The 16,977-nt window shown below is 35.6% G+C and overlaps 1 protein-coding gene across 7 annotated transcripts in view; it reads right to left on the bottom strand.

Annotated features, from left to right (window-relative positions):
• Positions 1-403: 403 nt before the first annotated feature.
• TRMT10A (tRNA methyltransferase 10A) overlaps positions 404-16,977 on the bottom strand; it is a 32,323-nt gene continuing 15,749 nt past the window's right edge. For all 7 annotated transcript variants that reach the window (XM_030865617.2, XM_060299765.2, XM_030865618.2 and 4 more), the window contains 5 exons: positions 13,719-13,790; positions 12,575-12,649; positions 10,578-10,727; positions 9,360-9,465; positions 404-8,166 (listed from right to left, as the gene is read on the bottom strand). In XM_030865617.2, the coding sequence (XP_030721477.1) occupies positions 7,901-8,166; positions 9,360-9,465; positions 10,578-10,727; positions 12,575-12,649; positions 13,719-13,790 (669 nt within the window). In that variant the 3' untranslated portion in view covers positions 404-7,900. The remainder of the gene's footprint in view (positions 8,167-9,359; positions 9,466-10,577; positions 10,728-12,574; positions 12,650-13,718; positions 13,791-16,977) is intronic.

The raw sequence follows: 16,977 nt of genomic DNA, 5'->3' as shown, positions 1-16,977 counted from the left end.
TTCAACACTACCCCAAAATCTGATAAAAAATAAAAAGCAACGACAATAAACAAACAGAATTTTAACATCTGAGCTACTTTTTGCAATCTACTGTGTTTCAGTGTTGTTGGACTATTGGAAAAATGGTCATCTCCTTACCCAATCTTTTGTTTAGAATGTTTGCACTGATATTCAAAACAGATATTATAAATTTTTTGTGTGTGTGCATTTATGCATACACGCTTTTTTTTAAACATCTTTATTGGGGTATAATTGCTTTACAATGGTGTGTTAGTTTCTGCTTTATAACAAAGTGAATCAGTTATACATATACATATGTTCCCATATCTCTTCCCGCTTGCGTCTCCCTCCCTCCCACCCTCCCTATCCCACCCCTCCAGGCGGTCACAAAGCACCAAGCTGATCTCCCTGTGCTATGCGGCTGCTTCCCACTAGCTATCTACCTTACGTTTGGTAGTGCATATATGTCCATGCCTCTCTCTCGCTTTGTCACAGCTCACCCTTTCCCCTCCCCATATCCTCAAGTCCATTCTCCAGTAGGTCTGTGTCTTTATTTCTGTCTTACCCCTAGGTTCTTCATGACATTTTTTTTCTTAAATTCCATATATATGTGTTAGCATACGGTATTTGTCTTTCTCTTTCTGACTTACTTCACTCTGTATGACAGACTCTAGGTCTATCCACCTCATTACAAATAGCTCAGTTTCGTTTCTTTTTATGGCTGAGTAATATTCCATTGTATATATGTGCCACATCTTCTTTATCCATTCATCCGATGATGGGCACTTAGGTTGTTTCCATCTCCGGGCTATTGTAAATAGAGCTGCAATGAACATTTTGGTACATGACTCTTTTTGAATTTTTGTTTCCTCAGGGTATATGCCCAGTAGTGGGATTGCTGGGTCATATGGTAGTTCTATTTGTAGTTTTTTAAGGAACCTCCATAGTGGCTGAACCAATTCACATTCCCACCAGCAGTGCAAGAGTGTTCCCTTTTCTCCACACCCTCGCCAGCATTCATTGTTTCTAGATTTTTTGATGATGGCCATTCTGACCGGTGTGAGGTGATACCTCATTGTAGTTTTGATTTGCATTTCTCTAATGATTAATGATGTTGAGCATTCTTTCATGTGTTTGTGGCAATCTGTATATCTTCTTTGGAGAAATGTCTATTTAGGTCTTCTGCCCATTTTTGGATTGGGTTGTTTGTTTTTTTCTTATTGAGCTGCATGAGCTGCTTGTAAATTTTGGAGATGAATTCTTCGTCAGTTGCTTCATTTGCAAATATTTTCTCCCATTCTGAGGGTTGTCTTTTCGTCCTGTTTATGGTTTCCTTTGCTGTGCAAAAGCTTTTAAGTTTCATTAGGTCCCATTTGTTTATTTTTGTTTTTATTTCCATTTCTCTAGGAGGTGCGTCAAAAAGGATCCTGCTGTGATTTATGTCATAGAGTGTTCAGCCTAAGTTTTCCTCTAAGAGTTTGATAGTGTCTGGCCTTACATTTAGGTCTTTAATCCATTTTGAGTTTATATTTGTCTATGTTGTTAGGGAGTGTACTAATTTCATTCTGTTACATGTAGCTGTCCAGTTTTCCCAGCACCACTTATTGAAGAGGCTGTCCTTTCTCCACTGTACATTCCTGCCTCCTTTATCAAAGATAAGGTGACCATATGTATGCACACACTCTTAATGATAACACTTATACTACACTTACTGTGTGTCAGGAATCATTCTAAACACTTTAGATATAGTATTTAAGTTTCACCATAACTATTTGAGGTAGCTATTATTTTTATACTCACTTTTTTTTCTTTTTTAAATTATTATTAATTAATTTATTTATTTTGGGCTGTGTTGGGTCTTCGTTTCTGTGCGAGGGCTTTCTCCAGTTGAGTCAAGCGGGGGCCACTCTTCATCGCGGTGCGCAGGCCTCTCACTATCATGGCCTCTCTTGTTGCGGAGCACAGGCTCCAGACACGCAGGCTCAGTAGTTGTGGCTCACGGGCCCAGTTGCTCCGTGGAATGTGGGATCTTCCCAGACCAGGTCTCGAACCCATGTCCCCTGCATTCTCAACCACTGCACCACCAGGGAAGCCCCTCACTTTTTTTTTTAAATAAGAAAACTTATTTAAAAATAAGTTTAAATTCTCTGAGGCACAGAGAGTTGTACTCATTGGGATGAGACAAAACAGTTGTAAAAAATGTCATCATTCAAATACAGCAGAGGTTTTTCTCACATAAGAGTCCAAGGTGTGTGTTTTCAACCAGCAGATGACTTCACTTTACTTGGTGATTCAGAGGCCCTGGATCCTTCCATCTTCTGGCTCTACCGTTATCTAGAGTTTCACTGTTAATTTCTTCCTGCTGGCAAAAGAAAGTAGTATCTTCTTGTAGCTGCTGTAATAAATTACCACAAACTTAGTGGCTTAAGCCGATACAAGTTTCTTACAGTTCTGGGGCCGAGGTCCAAAATGGATCTCACTGGGCTGAAACCAAGGTGTTGGCAGGGCTGCATTCCTTTTGGAGGCTTTAGGGGAGAATCTGTTTCCTTACCTGTCCAACCTCTAGAGGTTACCCACACTCCTTGCCTCATGACTCCCTTCTATCTTTAAAGCCAGCAGTGGCTGGTTGAGTCTTTCTCATAACACATCACTGATACTGACTCTTCCGTCCCCCCTCTTCCACTGTTAAGGACCCTATGATTACATTGGGCCTGCCTGTTATCCAGGTTATCCAAGATAATCTTATCTTAAGGTCAAATGATTAGCAATTTAATTCCACTTTACCATGTAACACCATAGGTTCCAGAGGTTAGGATCTTTGGGGGGACATTATTCTGCCTCCCACAGGGAGGGTACATCTGCTTAAAGTCTTGGTATACATGATATACAGTGCTGTGTGTTGTGTGTTTCGAAGGTGTACAGAATCTTTTTCATTTATACATACAGATATATCTATTCATCTCCGGATTCTTTTCCCATATAGGTTATTACAGAATGTTGAGTAGAACTCCCTTGTTATACGTAGGTCCTTGTTGATTATCTATTTTATATGTAATAGTTTCTATTTGTAAATCCCCGCTTCCTAATTTGTCCCTTCCCCACATCTGTCCCCTTTGTTAACCATAATTTTATTTTCTACTTTTGTGATTCTGTTTCTCTTTTGTCAATTGGTTCACTGGTATTACTTTTTAGATTCCACCTATAAGTGGTATCATACAATATTGGTCTTTTTCTTTCTGACTTACTTCACTTAGTATGATTACAACTAGGTTCATCTATGTTGCTGCAATTGGCATTATTTCATACTTTTCATACCTGAACAATATTCCATTGTGGACATGTGCCACTTTTTCTTTATCCATTCATTGGTCAATGGACATTTTGGTTGCTTCCATGTCTTGGCTATTGTAAATCTTGCTGCAGTGCACGTTTGGGTGCATCTTTTCAAATTCTGGTCTTTAGATACATACCCAGCAATTGGACTGCCGGATCATATGGTAGCTCAATTTTTACCTTTTAAAGCTGCCTCCATTCTGTTCTCATTAGTGGCTGCTACCAGTTTACATCCCACCAGCAGCATAAGAGGGTACCAATTTCTCCACCACCCCTTCAGCATTTCTTGTTTGTAGATATTTTGCTGATGACCATTCTAACTGGTGTGAGGTGATACCTTTTTGTATTTTGGATTTGCCTGACTCTAATAATGAGTGATGTTGAGCAGTTTTTCATGTGCTTTAAGAAAAAAAAAAACAACGGTGTGAGTAGAATTTACCTCTTGAAATTGTCTTCTTGAAAGTTTGCCCTGTGTTGAATTTTCTTGTCGATTCCTGACCGCAGGACATTTTTTGAGGGCAGGTGTCATTTACAGCCCTGCAGTCCTTGTGAATATTATGTGACCGTTAGCACTAGGTTTAAAGCTGCTGTTGCGGGAAACGGCCACAAGGTGGCAGGATTTCTCAATTCCCCACTCTGGTTACTAGGGCAGCAGAGCCTTCCTGGAAGTCCTGTTCCTTTGTTGTAAATTAGAGTGGAATGTGCCAGGACAAACCCCCAAAAGCTTATGTCTCATTACTTCTTTGTTTTTTTAATTTAATTTTTATTTTCTATCAGAGTAAATTTGATTACAATGTTGTGTTTGTTCTCGGTGTACAGAACCTGCTTCATTTATGCATATACATATATCTATTCATGTACCGATCCTGTTCCCGTGTAGGTTATTACAGACGGTTGAGTAGACCTCCCTTGCAATGAGGTAGGTCCTTTTTGATATATTTATTTTATCTGTATTAGTATATGTATGTTAACCCCAACATGCTAATTGACCCATTCCTCCCACCTTTCCATTTGGTTAACGATAAGTTTGTTTTCTAAGTCTGTGTCTTTCTCTGTGGAAATATGTTCATTGGTATCCGTTTTTAGATAACACCTATAAATGACATCATAGGATATTTGTCTTTCTCTTTCTGACTTCACGTAGTATGATCATCTCTAGGCTCATCTATGGTTCTGCAAAGGGCACTGTTTCATTCTTTTTTTGTGGCTAATATTCCATTGTGTACATGTACCACTTCTGTCCATTCACGTGTCGATTGACATTTTGGTTGCTTCCATTTCTTGGCTACTGTAAATCTTGCTGCAGTGGACGTTTGGGTGATCGTGTCTTTTAGATTCTGGTCTTCTCGGTTGATAGGCCCAGTAGCAGGTCAGCCAGATCATATGGTAGCTCAAGTTTTACCTTTTAATGGCACCTCCATTCAGTTCTCGTTAGTGGCTGTCACCAGTATACATCCCACCAACAGCATAAAGGGTATGCATTTCTCCACAACCCCTTCAGCATTTATTGTTTGTCGACTTTTTGCTGATTGCCATTCTAACTGGTGTGAGGTGATACTTCTTTGTTGTTTGGATATGCATGTCTCCAATTATTCATTATGTTGACCATTTTTCCATGTCTTTTTTTTTAATAAAAAAAAGAGTAAACTTTACCTTGTGAAAATTTTCCCCGTGTTGAATTTTTTTGTCAATTTCAGACTGTAGGACATTTTTGGAGGGCAGGTGTCATTTACAGCCCTGCCTTGTGAATGTTAAGTGACCATTAGCACTAGGTTTAAAGCTGCTGTTTCAGGAAATGGCCACAAGGCGACGCAATATCTACATCCCCAACTCTGGTTACTAGGGCAACAGAGCCTTCTTGGAAGACATGTTCCTAGGTTGTAAATCAGAGTGGAAGGTGCCAGGACAAACCCCCAAAAGCTTATGTCTCATTACTTCTTGTTTTTTTAATTTAAATTTTATTTTCTATCGGAGTAAACTCCAGTACAATGTTGTGTTTGTTGTAGGTGTACAGAATCTGGTTCATTTATGCACATACGTTTATCTATTCATCTTCAATCCTGCTCCCATATAGGTTATTACAGAGTGTTGAGTAGACCTCACTTGGTATATGGTGGTCTTTGGTGATTATATATTTTATTTTAGTATATGTATGTTAACCCCCATATCCTAATTTATCCATTCCTCCCACCTTTCCTTTTGGTTAACGATAAGTTTGTTTTCTAAGTCTGTGAGTATCTTTCTCTGTGGAAATATATTCATTGGTATCAATTTTTAGATAACATCTATACATGATATCGTAGGATATTCTTGTTCTTACTTCACATATGATTATCTCTAGGCTCATCTATGGTGCTGAAAACAGCATTTTTTCATTCTTTTCCGTGGCTAATATTCCATTGGCTACATGTACCACTTCTTGTTTGTCCATTCATCTGTTGATGGCCGTTTTGGTTGCTTCCATATCTTGGCTATTGTAAATCTTGCTGTAGTGGACGTTTGGGTGCCTGTGTCTCTTCCATTCTGGTCTTCTCAGGTTATAGGCCCAGTAGTGGGTCTGCAGGATCATATGGAATTTTTACTTTTTAAAGGCACCTCCGTTCTGTTCTCCTTAGTGGCTGTTACCAGTTTACATCTCTCCAACAGCATAGGAGGGTATGCATTTCTCCACCACCCCTTCAGCATTTCTTGTGTGTAGACTTTTTGCTGATGGCCATTCTGACTCATGATGGGTGATGCCTCTTTGTTGTTTGGATTTGCATGTCTCTAATTATTCATGATTTTGAGCATTTTTCCGCGTCCTTTTTTTTTGTTTTTGTTTTTTTAAAGAGTAACAAATTCTGTTGTTTTAAACCACTGGTTTGCAACAGTTTGTTACGGCAGCCCTAGGAAACAATTACAGGGCTTTTATAATTGGTGAAAATTAAACTTTGTAGTGCTTGTAATGATCTTTCTCCACCTTTCAATATTAAACTGTGCCTTATTCCATATGGAGTAATTTAAGGAAAAGGCATAATGTTCCATGCCACCAACTAGATTTACTCAGAAAAACCTGGAGCTTTGAAAGATACAACTTAAGACATTAAGCTTTGTTCTTCTACCATTGCGGGGGCTTTTCTTTGTTTACATATGTTGCTCACAGACCTTAGACGGATAACTATAAAGATCACTAAGAATAAAGCAATGTAAGAGACAGTGAACATCAATGTTAAATTCAATGAACTTTCTACCAAATATATATATATATATATATATATATATATATAATTTGAGATGCCAATGAGTAAAAAGAATAGAAACTTAATTATGCAAACTCAGAAAAGGCTTCTGAAATGTTACTTTAGCTGTGACAGAGAATAATCACTTTAAACGTAATTGCTCTACATTTACTGGTAGGAACTAAAATATCTTTTTCGAGCCCCATCTTCCCTTGCCAATGCCCTCATACAAATGTCGAGTTATGGATTTTTGCACTTTATGAAATTTAAATTCCTTAGTGATATTCAGCACAATCATTCACACAAATAAAACAGATATATGGCAACTCAATCCTATTATCATTGATTAATAACAGAATCATACATGATATGGACAAATAGATGTATATACAATTACATGCATATTTTCATATATGCTTATATTATTTATAGAAACATACATTTACATTAGCTTGAATATTATTATATGATAGTAGGCAGATGCACATATAAAGTTAACTTTATTTGCTTAAGAACCAATATATTTTATTGTAAAGAAGTACATATGGAAGGAAAAGAATAGGTGCTAAGAGCTACGTTTTTGTTTTTCTTTTTAAGAACTGTTTCTTTTTAAATTTGGGTAATGACAAAATTGATCCTTCAACAGCCTTTTAAAATAATATAGCCTGAAAAATTAAATTTTGTAATTGAAATAATTTACCATCATTATTGAAATTAAGAAAATATATTAAAGAGAGTCTTAACTCTTCAGTGATTGCTTTAGAACCACAAAGGCATTACAAAGGAAGAACAGAGATGGGCTCCGTAGTCCAAAAGAAATCAATTCTTGAGTTTCTCAATCCAACACTTATTCCTAGAATCACTATATTCCTTTGAAGTAACTAAATTGAATATAAAAGCTGCAAATGGGTAACCACCCATACAGAATATTTTGGTGGACTTAAAGGAGTTTCAGGATAGCTGCCTCCATAAATAAGTAGGCAATAAATCAGAAAGACATTGATATAAACATATAATAATAAAACTGAAAGGTCAGAAGGCACATTCTGAAGAATGCAATCTTGTAAATAAAAGAGAATGAAGGTTTACTAATAAGGTAAAATTCTCAAGAAATGCTTATTTGAGGCTTAGAAAATTATTTTTTAAATTACACATTTAAATCTTATGCAAAAACAAAAAAATGCTTTTTTAGTGCTTTTTATCACTTAGTTCTAAAAAAAGAAAGTTTAAAAAATTCACAACAGAAATAAGAGAAAATGAAAGTTTCTTCCATTTCAAATATTCTATGAAATATTGTATGAAATTCTATATTTTCTCCTAATTTTCCTTAAACTTAAAAAAAAATGACATTAGTGTAGTATAGAGTTCACTGTAGATTCAGTGCTATTTTCTTTATCCTGCTTTTCTTCCTTATGTGGTGAATCTAGTTCATTTCTATTTTCCTCCTCACTGGAATCACTGTTCAATCCACCTTCAACTCTGGTGAACTTCTTGTCATGTGAAGAACTTTCACAGGCTTTGTCTGTGGGAACAGCTCCTTTTCTTTGGGGTAAGATAGTGAAAAATGCTTCTTGCCAGTCTCTTGTTTCTAGGTATTCCAGAATAATCTCAAACACTGCAACAAAGACAAACTCCATGTGTTTCTTAACCTAGTTCATCACAATGGTGCATGCTTTAAAACACACTGCTTTTGTGTTAAGAGTGCTAGTATGTCCTAGTAACTACTTTGTTCTTATTACTTCTTTCTCCTGTATTAGCTGTCAGAGCCAATATGCCTAAGGCTCTCAACGCTGCTACCTCTTTTGTAGCTTTTTCTCATTTCAGTTCTTAAGCACTCAGAGGTTTACCATTATCTGTTGTCAATTATAATAGACAGAGGACCTTTTTTGTTTCCTTCCTATTCTTTTTTCCTTCCACTTCTTTATCCTTTATGTGCTAACATAAAACTAGAAAAAAAAAAGGGTTAGTGTTAACCTAAATTTCTTCTATCTTTCCTATATAGTGCCACTCACTCTGGGGAGTGTCTTGCCTGCTTTTTTTTTTTTTTAAATACTATCTTCGATGTCCTTTCACTTTAATACACTGCTGGGGGAAATTTGGATTACTTTATGATAGAAAAGTACTTTCCACTAATTTAGCAAAAGTCTTAGAAGAAGTTCATTCCTTGAATCAATAAGTTTGTTTCTATAACTCCCTAGAGCCTGCTATAGAGAAAATTTAAAAGCCCAATTATGTGTACTAACAGAAATCTCTACTGAAAAATTTTTAAAAAGCAAAACTCCAGGCAAAGACTTAAGTCTGAGGATGTCTCTTACAATGATATTTACAATAGTAAAAAGAAAAAAAATAACAACAGGAGAATGGTTACATTATTGTGTATTTAGATGATGGAAAATTACATAGCCACTAACAGTGATTCAATAAATATAATAATAAATAGGGGGGAAACACCCTGGATTTATAACATTTTATGCAATAGAGTAAGAATCCAATTATGTAATAAATAATATTATATATGCATAGGAAAAGAACTGGAAGAAAACACACCAAAAACTTTCTACAAAGTATCTCTGCATAGTAAAATTACACCTATTTATTTTTCTTTATACTTTTGTACATTTTCAAAATTTTGTAAAGTATGCATATATTATTCAAAAAAATCATAAATGATGACATTTTATAATTTTGTACCCCAAATTGTGTGTTTTCCAAAGGTGTATATTTTCTACTTGTCCAAAATGTAAATGTAATGTTATTTTTCACAGTGTTCACTCAGGTACATTTTCAGTTTATCCCCTTATAGCTTACCATGATTAATTGCCAAAACTTTTCTACTATTCATCTTCACGAAATTTCCAAGAGGGAGCTGTGCATGATCAATTCCACGTTCTGATGCTTGTTTATACGTGAGTCCCTAAAACAAAGACACTGTGACTTGGGCTAGAACATTACATTATTTAAAGTCTATGAAAGAATAAATAATTTTTAGGAAAGACCTTAGTTCAGAGAATATAATCTGAAAAAGTGTGTGTGTACGTTTAACCACTAATTTGGAAACATTCTCTTGACAATAAGTATAGTTAGAATGTTGCTGGCATTTGTCTTAACCAATTTACAAATGAGGAAACCAAAGACATTATGCTCTCCGTCCCATCACAAAGTTCCTCAGTGGCAGAACCAAAGGAAAAACCTGGCTCATGCCTCCTGACTCAAATAGCGTCTCATCACTCCACACTGCCTTTCTCTCTTAAAGTACACAAACTGAATTCCTAGAGAAGGATCATCATTCTTCCCATGACTTTAAAAGATAAAACTATGTTTCAATTACATAACACTAAGAGGCACAAATGGCAAACACAAATTAAATAAAAACCTGAATTGAAAAAAATGTTCAACTGCCTATAAATTTTATTCTTCCCTTTCTGTCAATTAAAAGAATGCTGAATATAAATTTTCTCTCTTCTCAAAATTAAAATCCTTAAAGCCTGGGTCTAATCAGGACTGAAAGAGCAAAAAGACAGAGTGAAGGAGGAAGAAGAGCTAAACTTCTCAACCAATAGTTTGCATGTTTTATTTTTTTAATTTTTTTTAATTTTTTTTTTTTTTTTTGCGGTACGCAGGCCTCTCACTGTTGTGGCCTCTCCCGTTGCAGAGCACAGGCTCCGGACGCGCAGGCTCAGCGGCCATGGCTCACGGGCCCAGCCGCTCCGCGGCATGTGGGATCTTCCCTGACCAGGGCACGAACCCGCGTCCCCTGCATTGGCAGGCGGACTCTCAACCACTGTGCCACCAGGGAAGCCCTATTTTTAAAATTTTTATAGCACTGACCTCACTGGGTTGCAGTTAGGATAAAGCAAACTAATATATGCAAAATGCTTTGCTTAGCTAGAAAGGTGACTGAAATACTGTAGGCACTCAAACATCAACTATCAGTATTTACTAACAAGAAAACTGATATTACTATCAAGAAAACTGATATATCAATTTTAAGTATGAGCAAAAGCAAAAATAAAAACTTAATAGTACCTTGTGATGGTTGTGATCTACTAATCCTCCAATCACATAGGCCTTTGATTCATCTAATTCCTTTAGTACATTAGGTGAATCTGATGTAAGATAAACCAGGTCTTCTTTCTGTATGAATTCACTATAGTGCTCTGGTTTGATGTGGATATCCTTTAAAACACAAGGGGAAAGATGTTATTAATAGGATTTTGTGAAAATTGGCTAAAAATGATTATTTTCTTTTCCCTAGACAAACCCATCCAAAAAATATATGAAAGGAAGTTTGAAAGAATATTATAACAATGTATTATTTATTTAGAATCTACTACTCCAACATCTTTTCACCTCACATCTCCATTATTTAAGTAGCCTCCTGACGTTATTTCCCTGTCTCTAGCCTCAGATCTCTCCAGTTTACTTCCACACACGGATGGTGCACTCATTTTCTGAAAACACTATCACGTTTTATCTTTATCTGTAGAATAAAATTCAAACTCCTTAACTTAGTAATTCTTTCCTGAATATAGCAGTAACCTATCTTTCTCTGTTCCAACAAAACAAATGCATTTTTGTCATGTATTTGCTCACTTTGTTCTCCAGCCAAAGAACGCCTTCTCCAATTACTTCCTTCTCCATCTACATGAATCATCTAAAGGAAAGGGCTTACAGATTTAATAAATTCCATGCATCTGCTTCCACAAAGATACACATTTGAAATCTTCTTCACCAAAACTGTCAGGTCAGAGGTACAAGACTGAACAACAGTTGGCAGTCAGAATTTTGCAAATTGCACCAGAAGAATAAAGGAAGATGCATCCATCGCCAGGCTCAGACGGCATTTCTCAATAATTTTTGTGGAAATCAAAAATGAAGCGGAGACCTCTCACCTAAGATGTATACCTTATTGATTAATAAACAGCCATTTTTCTGGAAAATGGTATATTATAAACTTGATCCCTATGCTGAATAAGGGCCCCAAGAGGAATGTGCATAATTAGAGACCAGCCAACTCACATCTCTCTGGAAAACTGGTGGTATGAAATAATAAATTTAACAAGCCACAAAATAGCTGAACGTATGCCTATTCTAACTTATTACATTATTTCTTAGAAAAATAGGCATGAACATAAAACTTGGTAAATATATTGTACTTTAAAACTTAAAAAACCTTTGAAAATGTTTTATACTATGGACTATTAATAAATTAAATGCAGTCATTATGGGATTAGTGAGTGAGACAGGGAAAGTCTATCACAGTGAGAACTGGCTTGGAGAAAGGAAAAAAGTGTAGGAATAACCCACTACTTCTCTGAGTAGAATAGGGTTAAGGTTCCTTAGGGACTGGTACTAAAGCCAATCTATTAGTAATCTTTGCAAATGACTGAGAGTAGTTTAGTCCAATAGAAAAAAATGTGAGCCACATATATAATTTGAAATCTTCTAATAGCCACATGAAAAAAAGTGAAAAGAAATAGATGAAATTAATTTTAATAAATTAATTTGGTTTTTTTTAAATTTTAAGGAGATATTTTACATTCTCTCTCTTTTTTTTTGTACTAATGTCTATTTGACATTTATAGCACATCTCAACTCAGACCAGTCACATTTCAAGAGTTCAGCAGTCACATGTGGAAGTGGACACCATATGGTATAGCACAGATTTAGAAGAAAGAGAATGCAAGTACATTTCCAAATTTTAGAGTGACTTCACTCATAAATAATGTATAGCCAGTTTGCTAGGTAGAGACTGCATACAGACCTTTAAATTTTTTCCTTTTTAAAAAAATATGTTTTAAAGTTGGCAGTTAAATAGCAAGTGAGATTTCATGAAAGCAAGTACAGACTATATCTCAAGGCTCTTAGCTTCTTCCACTGGTAAACTTAGGTACAGTGATATGCAGGGTTTGTAGCTGCTGACTCTTATATTTATTAGCATTGTGTAGAACTTAGGTAAAACATGTAGACCTTTAAACATAAAAATACCTTGAATTATGTGAGAGTTAATCTATTTTAGTTACCTTCCAGTTGACCCATCCTTTGTCATTTTCATCCATGTTCTTTTTCAACTGGCCTCCATGGCTTGTCAAGTAAAACTGATAGAGAGATTGGCAGGTATAGAAAGAGAGAGCAAATGACTATTAAAGTCAATATTTTATTCCCTCATACACTCATCTGATTATCAATGAAAGACAAAATATTTTCATTCTGGAAAAAAATGAATTTATGGCATGCTTTAAACGTGCAAGAATAAATTTGTGGTACAAGCAACGTGTATTTTTGTGTATCTCCTAACCCACTAACTTCTGTATTCCATCTACATTTTCATCCTGTTTTCTAAACAGTTATAATCTGCCTCTTGTTTAATGATCACTTTACTATAAACTTCCTGCTTCCATGTGAAGTTTCCCTTCCCCTTCTTTTGCCACTACAGTTATTTTTTACCAGTCCAAAATCTTCATAATTTTGCTTTGACTCTAAACCCTGAAACCTATTTCAAATCTAATCAAGGGTGAGAAGAATATAGAATGTAAAAATATAATATTACTATCACTTGATAAGAAGAAAATATCTAACCAAAAGTATATTAAGAGTTTCTGGTTTTTAACATCAGTGAGCCAGAATTAATTTTTAGGTCACCTAGAATTCAAACAAATTCAGTAAGAAAAATGACCCTACTCTTAAGAGCAGCCAACTAGTCTCACAAATCACTTCCTCATTCTAGCTAATAAAGTACCTTTCAAAATTATTAGTGACTCAATATCCTTTAAGTAGAAAAAATCTAGCCAACAGACACAATGGCACATATCAGCCAGGGGCAGTTACCCCATTCCCCAGAAAGGAAGGAATTGAGAGCTGAGAAACTGGTATGGAAATATGCATAAGTCCTTTAAAGAAGATGTTCAACTACACAGCAGTGAACAGGTCAGTGTGTATATGACTAATGATGAATGGGCACAATGTGTTTGAGAATGACATGAAAAAATGTTTAAAATATTTTATTTTTGTAGAAAAATAAAACATTTTTACAAATAGGCGTTTTGTTCTCTAAGAAAGATTACTTGTAAGACTCTTTCTTATAAAAGCAACGAGGATTACCTATGCCTTTTCCGAAGGAAGATATAAAAGGAAATTGGAAGTTTGTTTTAAATTCCCCAAACATACCTGCACAGGATGCAGTGCTCGTCGATTTTCTGCATAACATCGTTGAATCTGCTTATGAAGTTTCTTAATGTCCTATAAAAGAGTGAAATTTTTAAAGCAATATTTTCAAAAGTATCTATGGCCATTCCACAATCCGAGTGGAATAGAATAAGCAGAAGGGATGACTAGATAGGGACATCCTTTCTTTTGAAATACAAGTCCTTTCTGATAATTTCCATTCAGTTTTCTTACATACTAATAAAATAATTACCATAAGTCAATACTCTATATAAGTGACCCATTATTTCACATTTTGTAGCCACTTAAAATGCAAGTTCAGGAAAACTTTCACTCTTCTTAAGAGACAACAAAAGAAAAAAAAAGAACTCTCTTATGGTCATGCTATTACAATTTTTATAACTACCAAAGGTTATAAACATATTCCTTTTAGTAGCATTGTTTAAACAACCAGGTTTCTCAAACTATTAAATAAGAAATAATTCTATTAAGCCAATCATATTTCTTATTTTCTTCCTTTTGATTAGGATAAATAACAAACTCCCCACAGCTCTTTATGATTAATATGCAATTACTGAGTTTCATAATCTCTTAGAGTATCTGTCTTTCCCTCTGTCTATACATATACATATAAATAAAAGCAACTTATTAGCTACTTTAATTTAGGGTAACAGATTTTGAAAAACTTAATTTTAAGATGCATTTTAAAGCTGGTTTGGTGGTGCTGATTTCCCTTCGCTTTTGCATAAAGCTTTCGATTTCTCCATCTAATACGAATGAGAGCTTTGCTGGGTGGAGTACACATTCCTGCACACTAACAACAGAAGGTCAGAAAGAGAAATCAAGGAAACAATCCCATTTATCATCACATCAAAAAGAATAAAAATACTTAGGAATAAACCTACCTAAGGAGGCAAAAGACCTGTACTCAGAAAACTGTAAGATACTGATGAAAGAAATCAAACATATGGAGAGAGATCTAAGATATTCCATGTTCTTGGATTGGAAGAGTTAATATTGTCAAAATTACTATAGTACCTAAAGCAATCTACAGATTCAATGCAATCCCTATCAAATTACCAATGGCATTTTTCACAGAATTAGAACAAAAAATTTTTAAATTTGTATGGAAACACAAAAGACTGAGTAGCCAAAGCAATCTTGAGAAAGAAAAACGCAGCTGGAGGAATCAGGCTCCCTGACTTCAGACTATACTACAAAGCTACAGTCACGAAAACAGTATGGTACTAGCACAAAAACAGAAATATAGATCAATGGAAAAGGATAGAAAGTCCAGAGATAAACCCATGCACCTATGGTCACCTAAAGGAGGCAAGAATATACAATGGAGAAAAGACAGTCTCTTTAATAAGTGGTGCTGGGAAAACTGGACAGCTATATGTAAAAGAATGAAATTAGAACACGCCCTAACACCATACACAAAAATAAACTCAAAATGGATTAAAGACCTAAATGTAAGGCTGGAGACTATAAAACTCTTAGAGGAAAACATAGGCAGAACACTCTTTGACATAAATCGCAGCAAGATCTTTTTCAATGCACCTCCTAATGAAAATAAAACCAAAAATCAAACAAATTATTGTTTTTCTTTTCAGTTTTTTTTTTTTTTTGGCCATGCACATGGGATCTTAGTTCCCCAATCAGGGATCAAACCCACGCCCCCCTGCATTGGAACTGTGGAGTCTTAACCACTGGACCACCAAGGAAGTCCGAGTGGGACCTTTTTAAGTTTAATTAAGCTTAAAGTTTAATTAAAACTTAACCTTTTAAGTTTAATTAAACTTCAAAGCTTTTGCACAGCAAAGGAAACCATAAACAATGAAAAGACAACCCTCAGAATGGGAGAAAATATTTGCAAATGAAGCAACTGACAAGGGATTAATTTCTAATATATACAAACAGCTCATGCAGCTCAATATCAGAAAAACAAACAACCCAATCAAAAAATTGGGAAGAAGACCTAAATAGACATTTCTCCAAAGACATACAGATGACTAAAAAGCACATGAAGAGATGCTCAACATCACTAATTATTAGAGGAATTCAAATCAAAAGTATACTGAGGTATCACCTTACACCAGTCAGAATGGCCATCATTAAAAAATCTACAAACAATACATCCTGGAGAGGATGTGGAGAAAAGGGAATCCTCCTGCACTGTTGGTGGGAATGTAAACTGGTATAGCCACTATGGAGAACAGTATGTATGTTCCTTAAAAAAATAAAAATAGAGCTCCCATATGATCCAGGAATCCCATTCCTGGGCATATATCTGGAGAAAACCATAATTCAAAAAGATACATGCACTCCAATGTTCATTGCAGCACTATTTACAATAGCCAGGTCATGGAAGCAACCTAAATGTCCACTGACAGAGGAATGAATAAAGAAAATGTGGTACATATATACAATAAAATAATACTGAGCCATAAAAGAGAATAAAATAATGCCATTTGCAGCAACATGGATGCACCTAGAGTTTGTCATACTGAGTGAAGTAAGTCAGACAGAGAAAGATAAATATCATATGATATCGCTTATATGTGGAATCTAAAAAAAGGGTACACGTGAACTTATCTACAAAACATAAATAGAGTTACAGATGTAGAAAACAAACTTATGGTTACCAGAGGGTAAGGTGGGGGAGGGGTAAATTGGAAGACTGAGACTGACATATACACACTACTATACATAAAATAGATAACTAATAAGGATGAACTGTATAGCACAGGGAACTCTAGTCAATACTGTGTAATGGCTTACATGGGAAAAGAATCTGAAAAAGAGTTGATGTATGTATATGTATAACTGATTTACTTTGCTGTACACCCAAAACTAACACAACATTATAAATCAACTATACTCCAACAAAAAATTTTAAAGAAAGATGCATTTTAGAGGGCTCCAATCGAGATCGCAAAATAGAAGGATACAGAGCTCACCTCCTCCCACAAATACATCAAAAATACGTCTACATGTGGAACAATTCTCACAGAATACCTGCTGAACACCGGCAGATCTCAGACACCCAAAACTGCAGGAAAGATCTCCATGTAACTGGGTAGGATGAAAGAAAAAAAAGGAATCGGGACAAGACTTGAGCCCCTGGGTGGGAACAGTGAAAGAGGAAAGGTTCCTGCACCCGGGGAAGCCCCTTCACTGGCAGGGAGATCAGCTGGGACAGAAAGGGAGCTTCAGAGGCTCAGAGGAGAGCACAGCAGCTGGTTTGCAGCAGGCAGAA

Source organism: Globicephala melas, chromosome 5 (genome assembly GCF_963455315.2).
Source record: "Globicephala melas chromosome 5, mGloMel1.2, whole genome shotgun sequence".
Lineage (NCBI taxonomy): Eukaryota > Metazoa > Chordata > Mammalia > Artiodactyla > Delphinidae > Globicephala > Globicephala melas.
The sequence above is the reverse complement of the archived record's forward strand: the minus strand, read 5'-3'. Positions and strand labels throughout refer to the sequence as shown.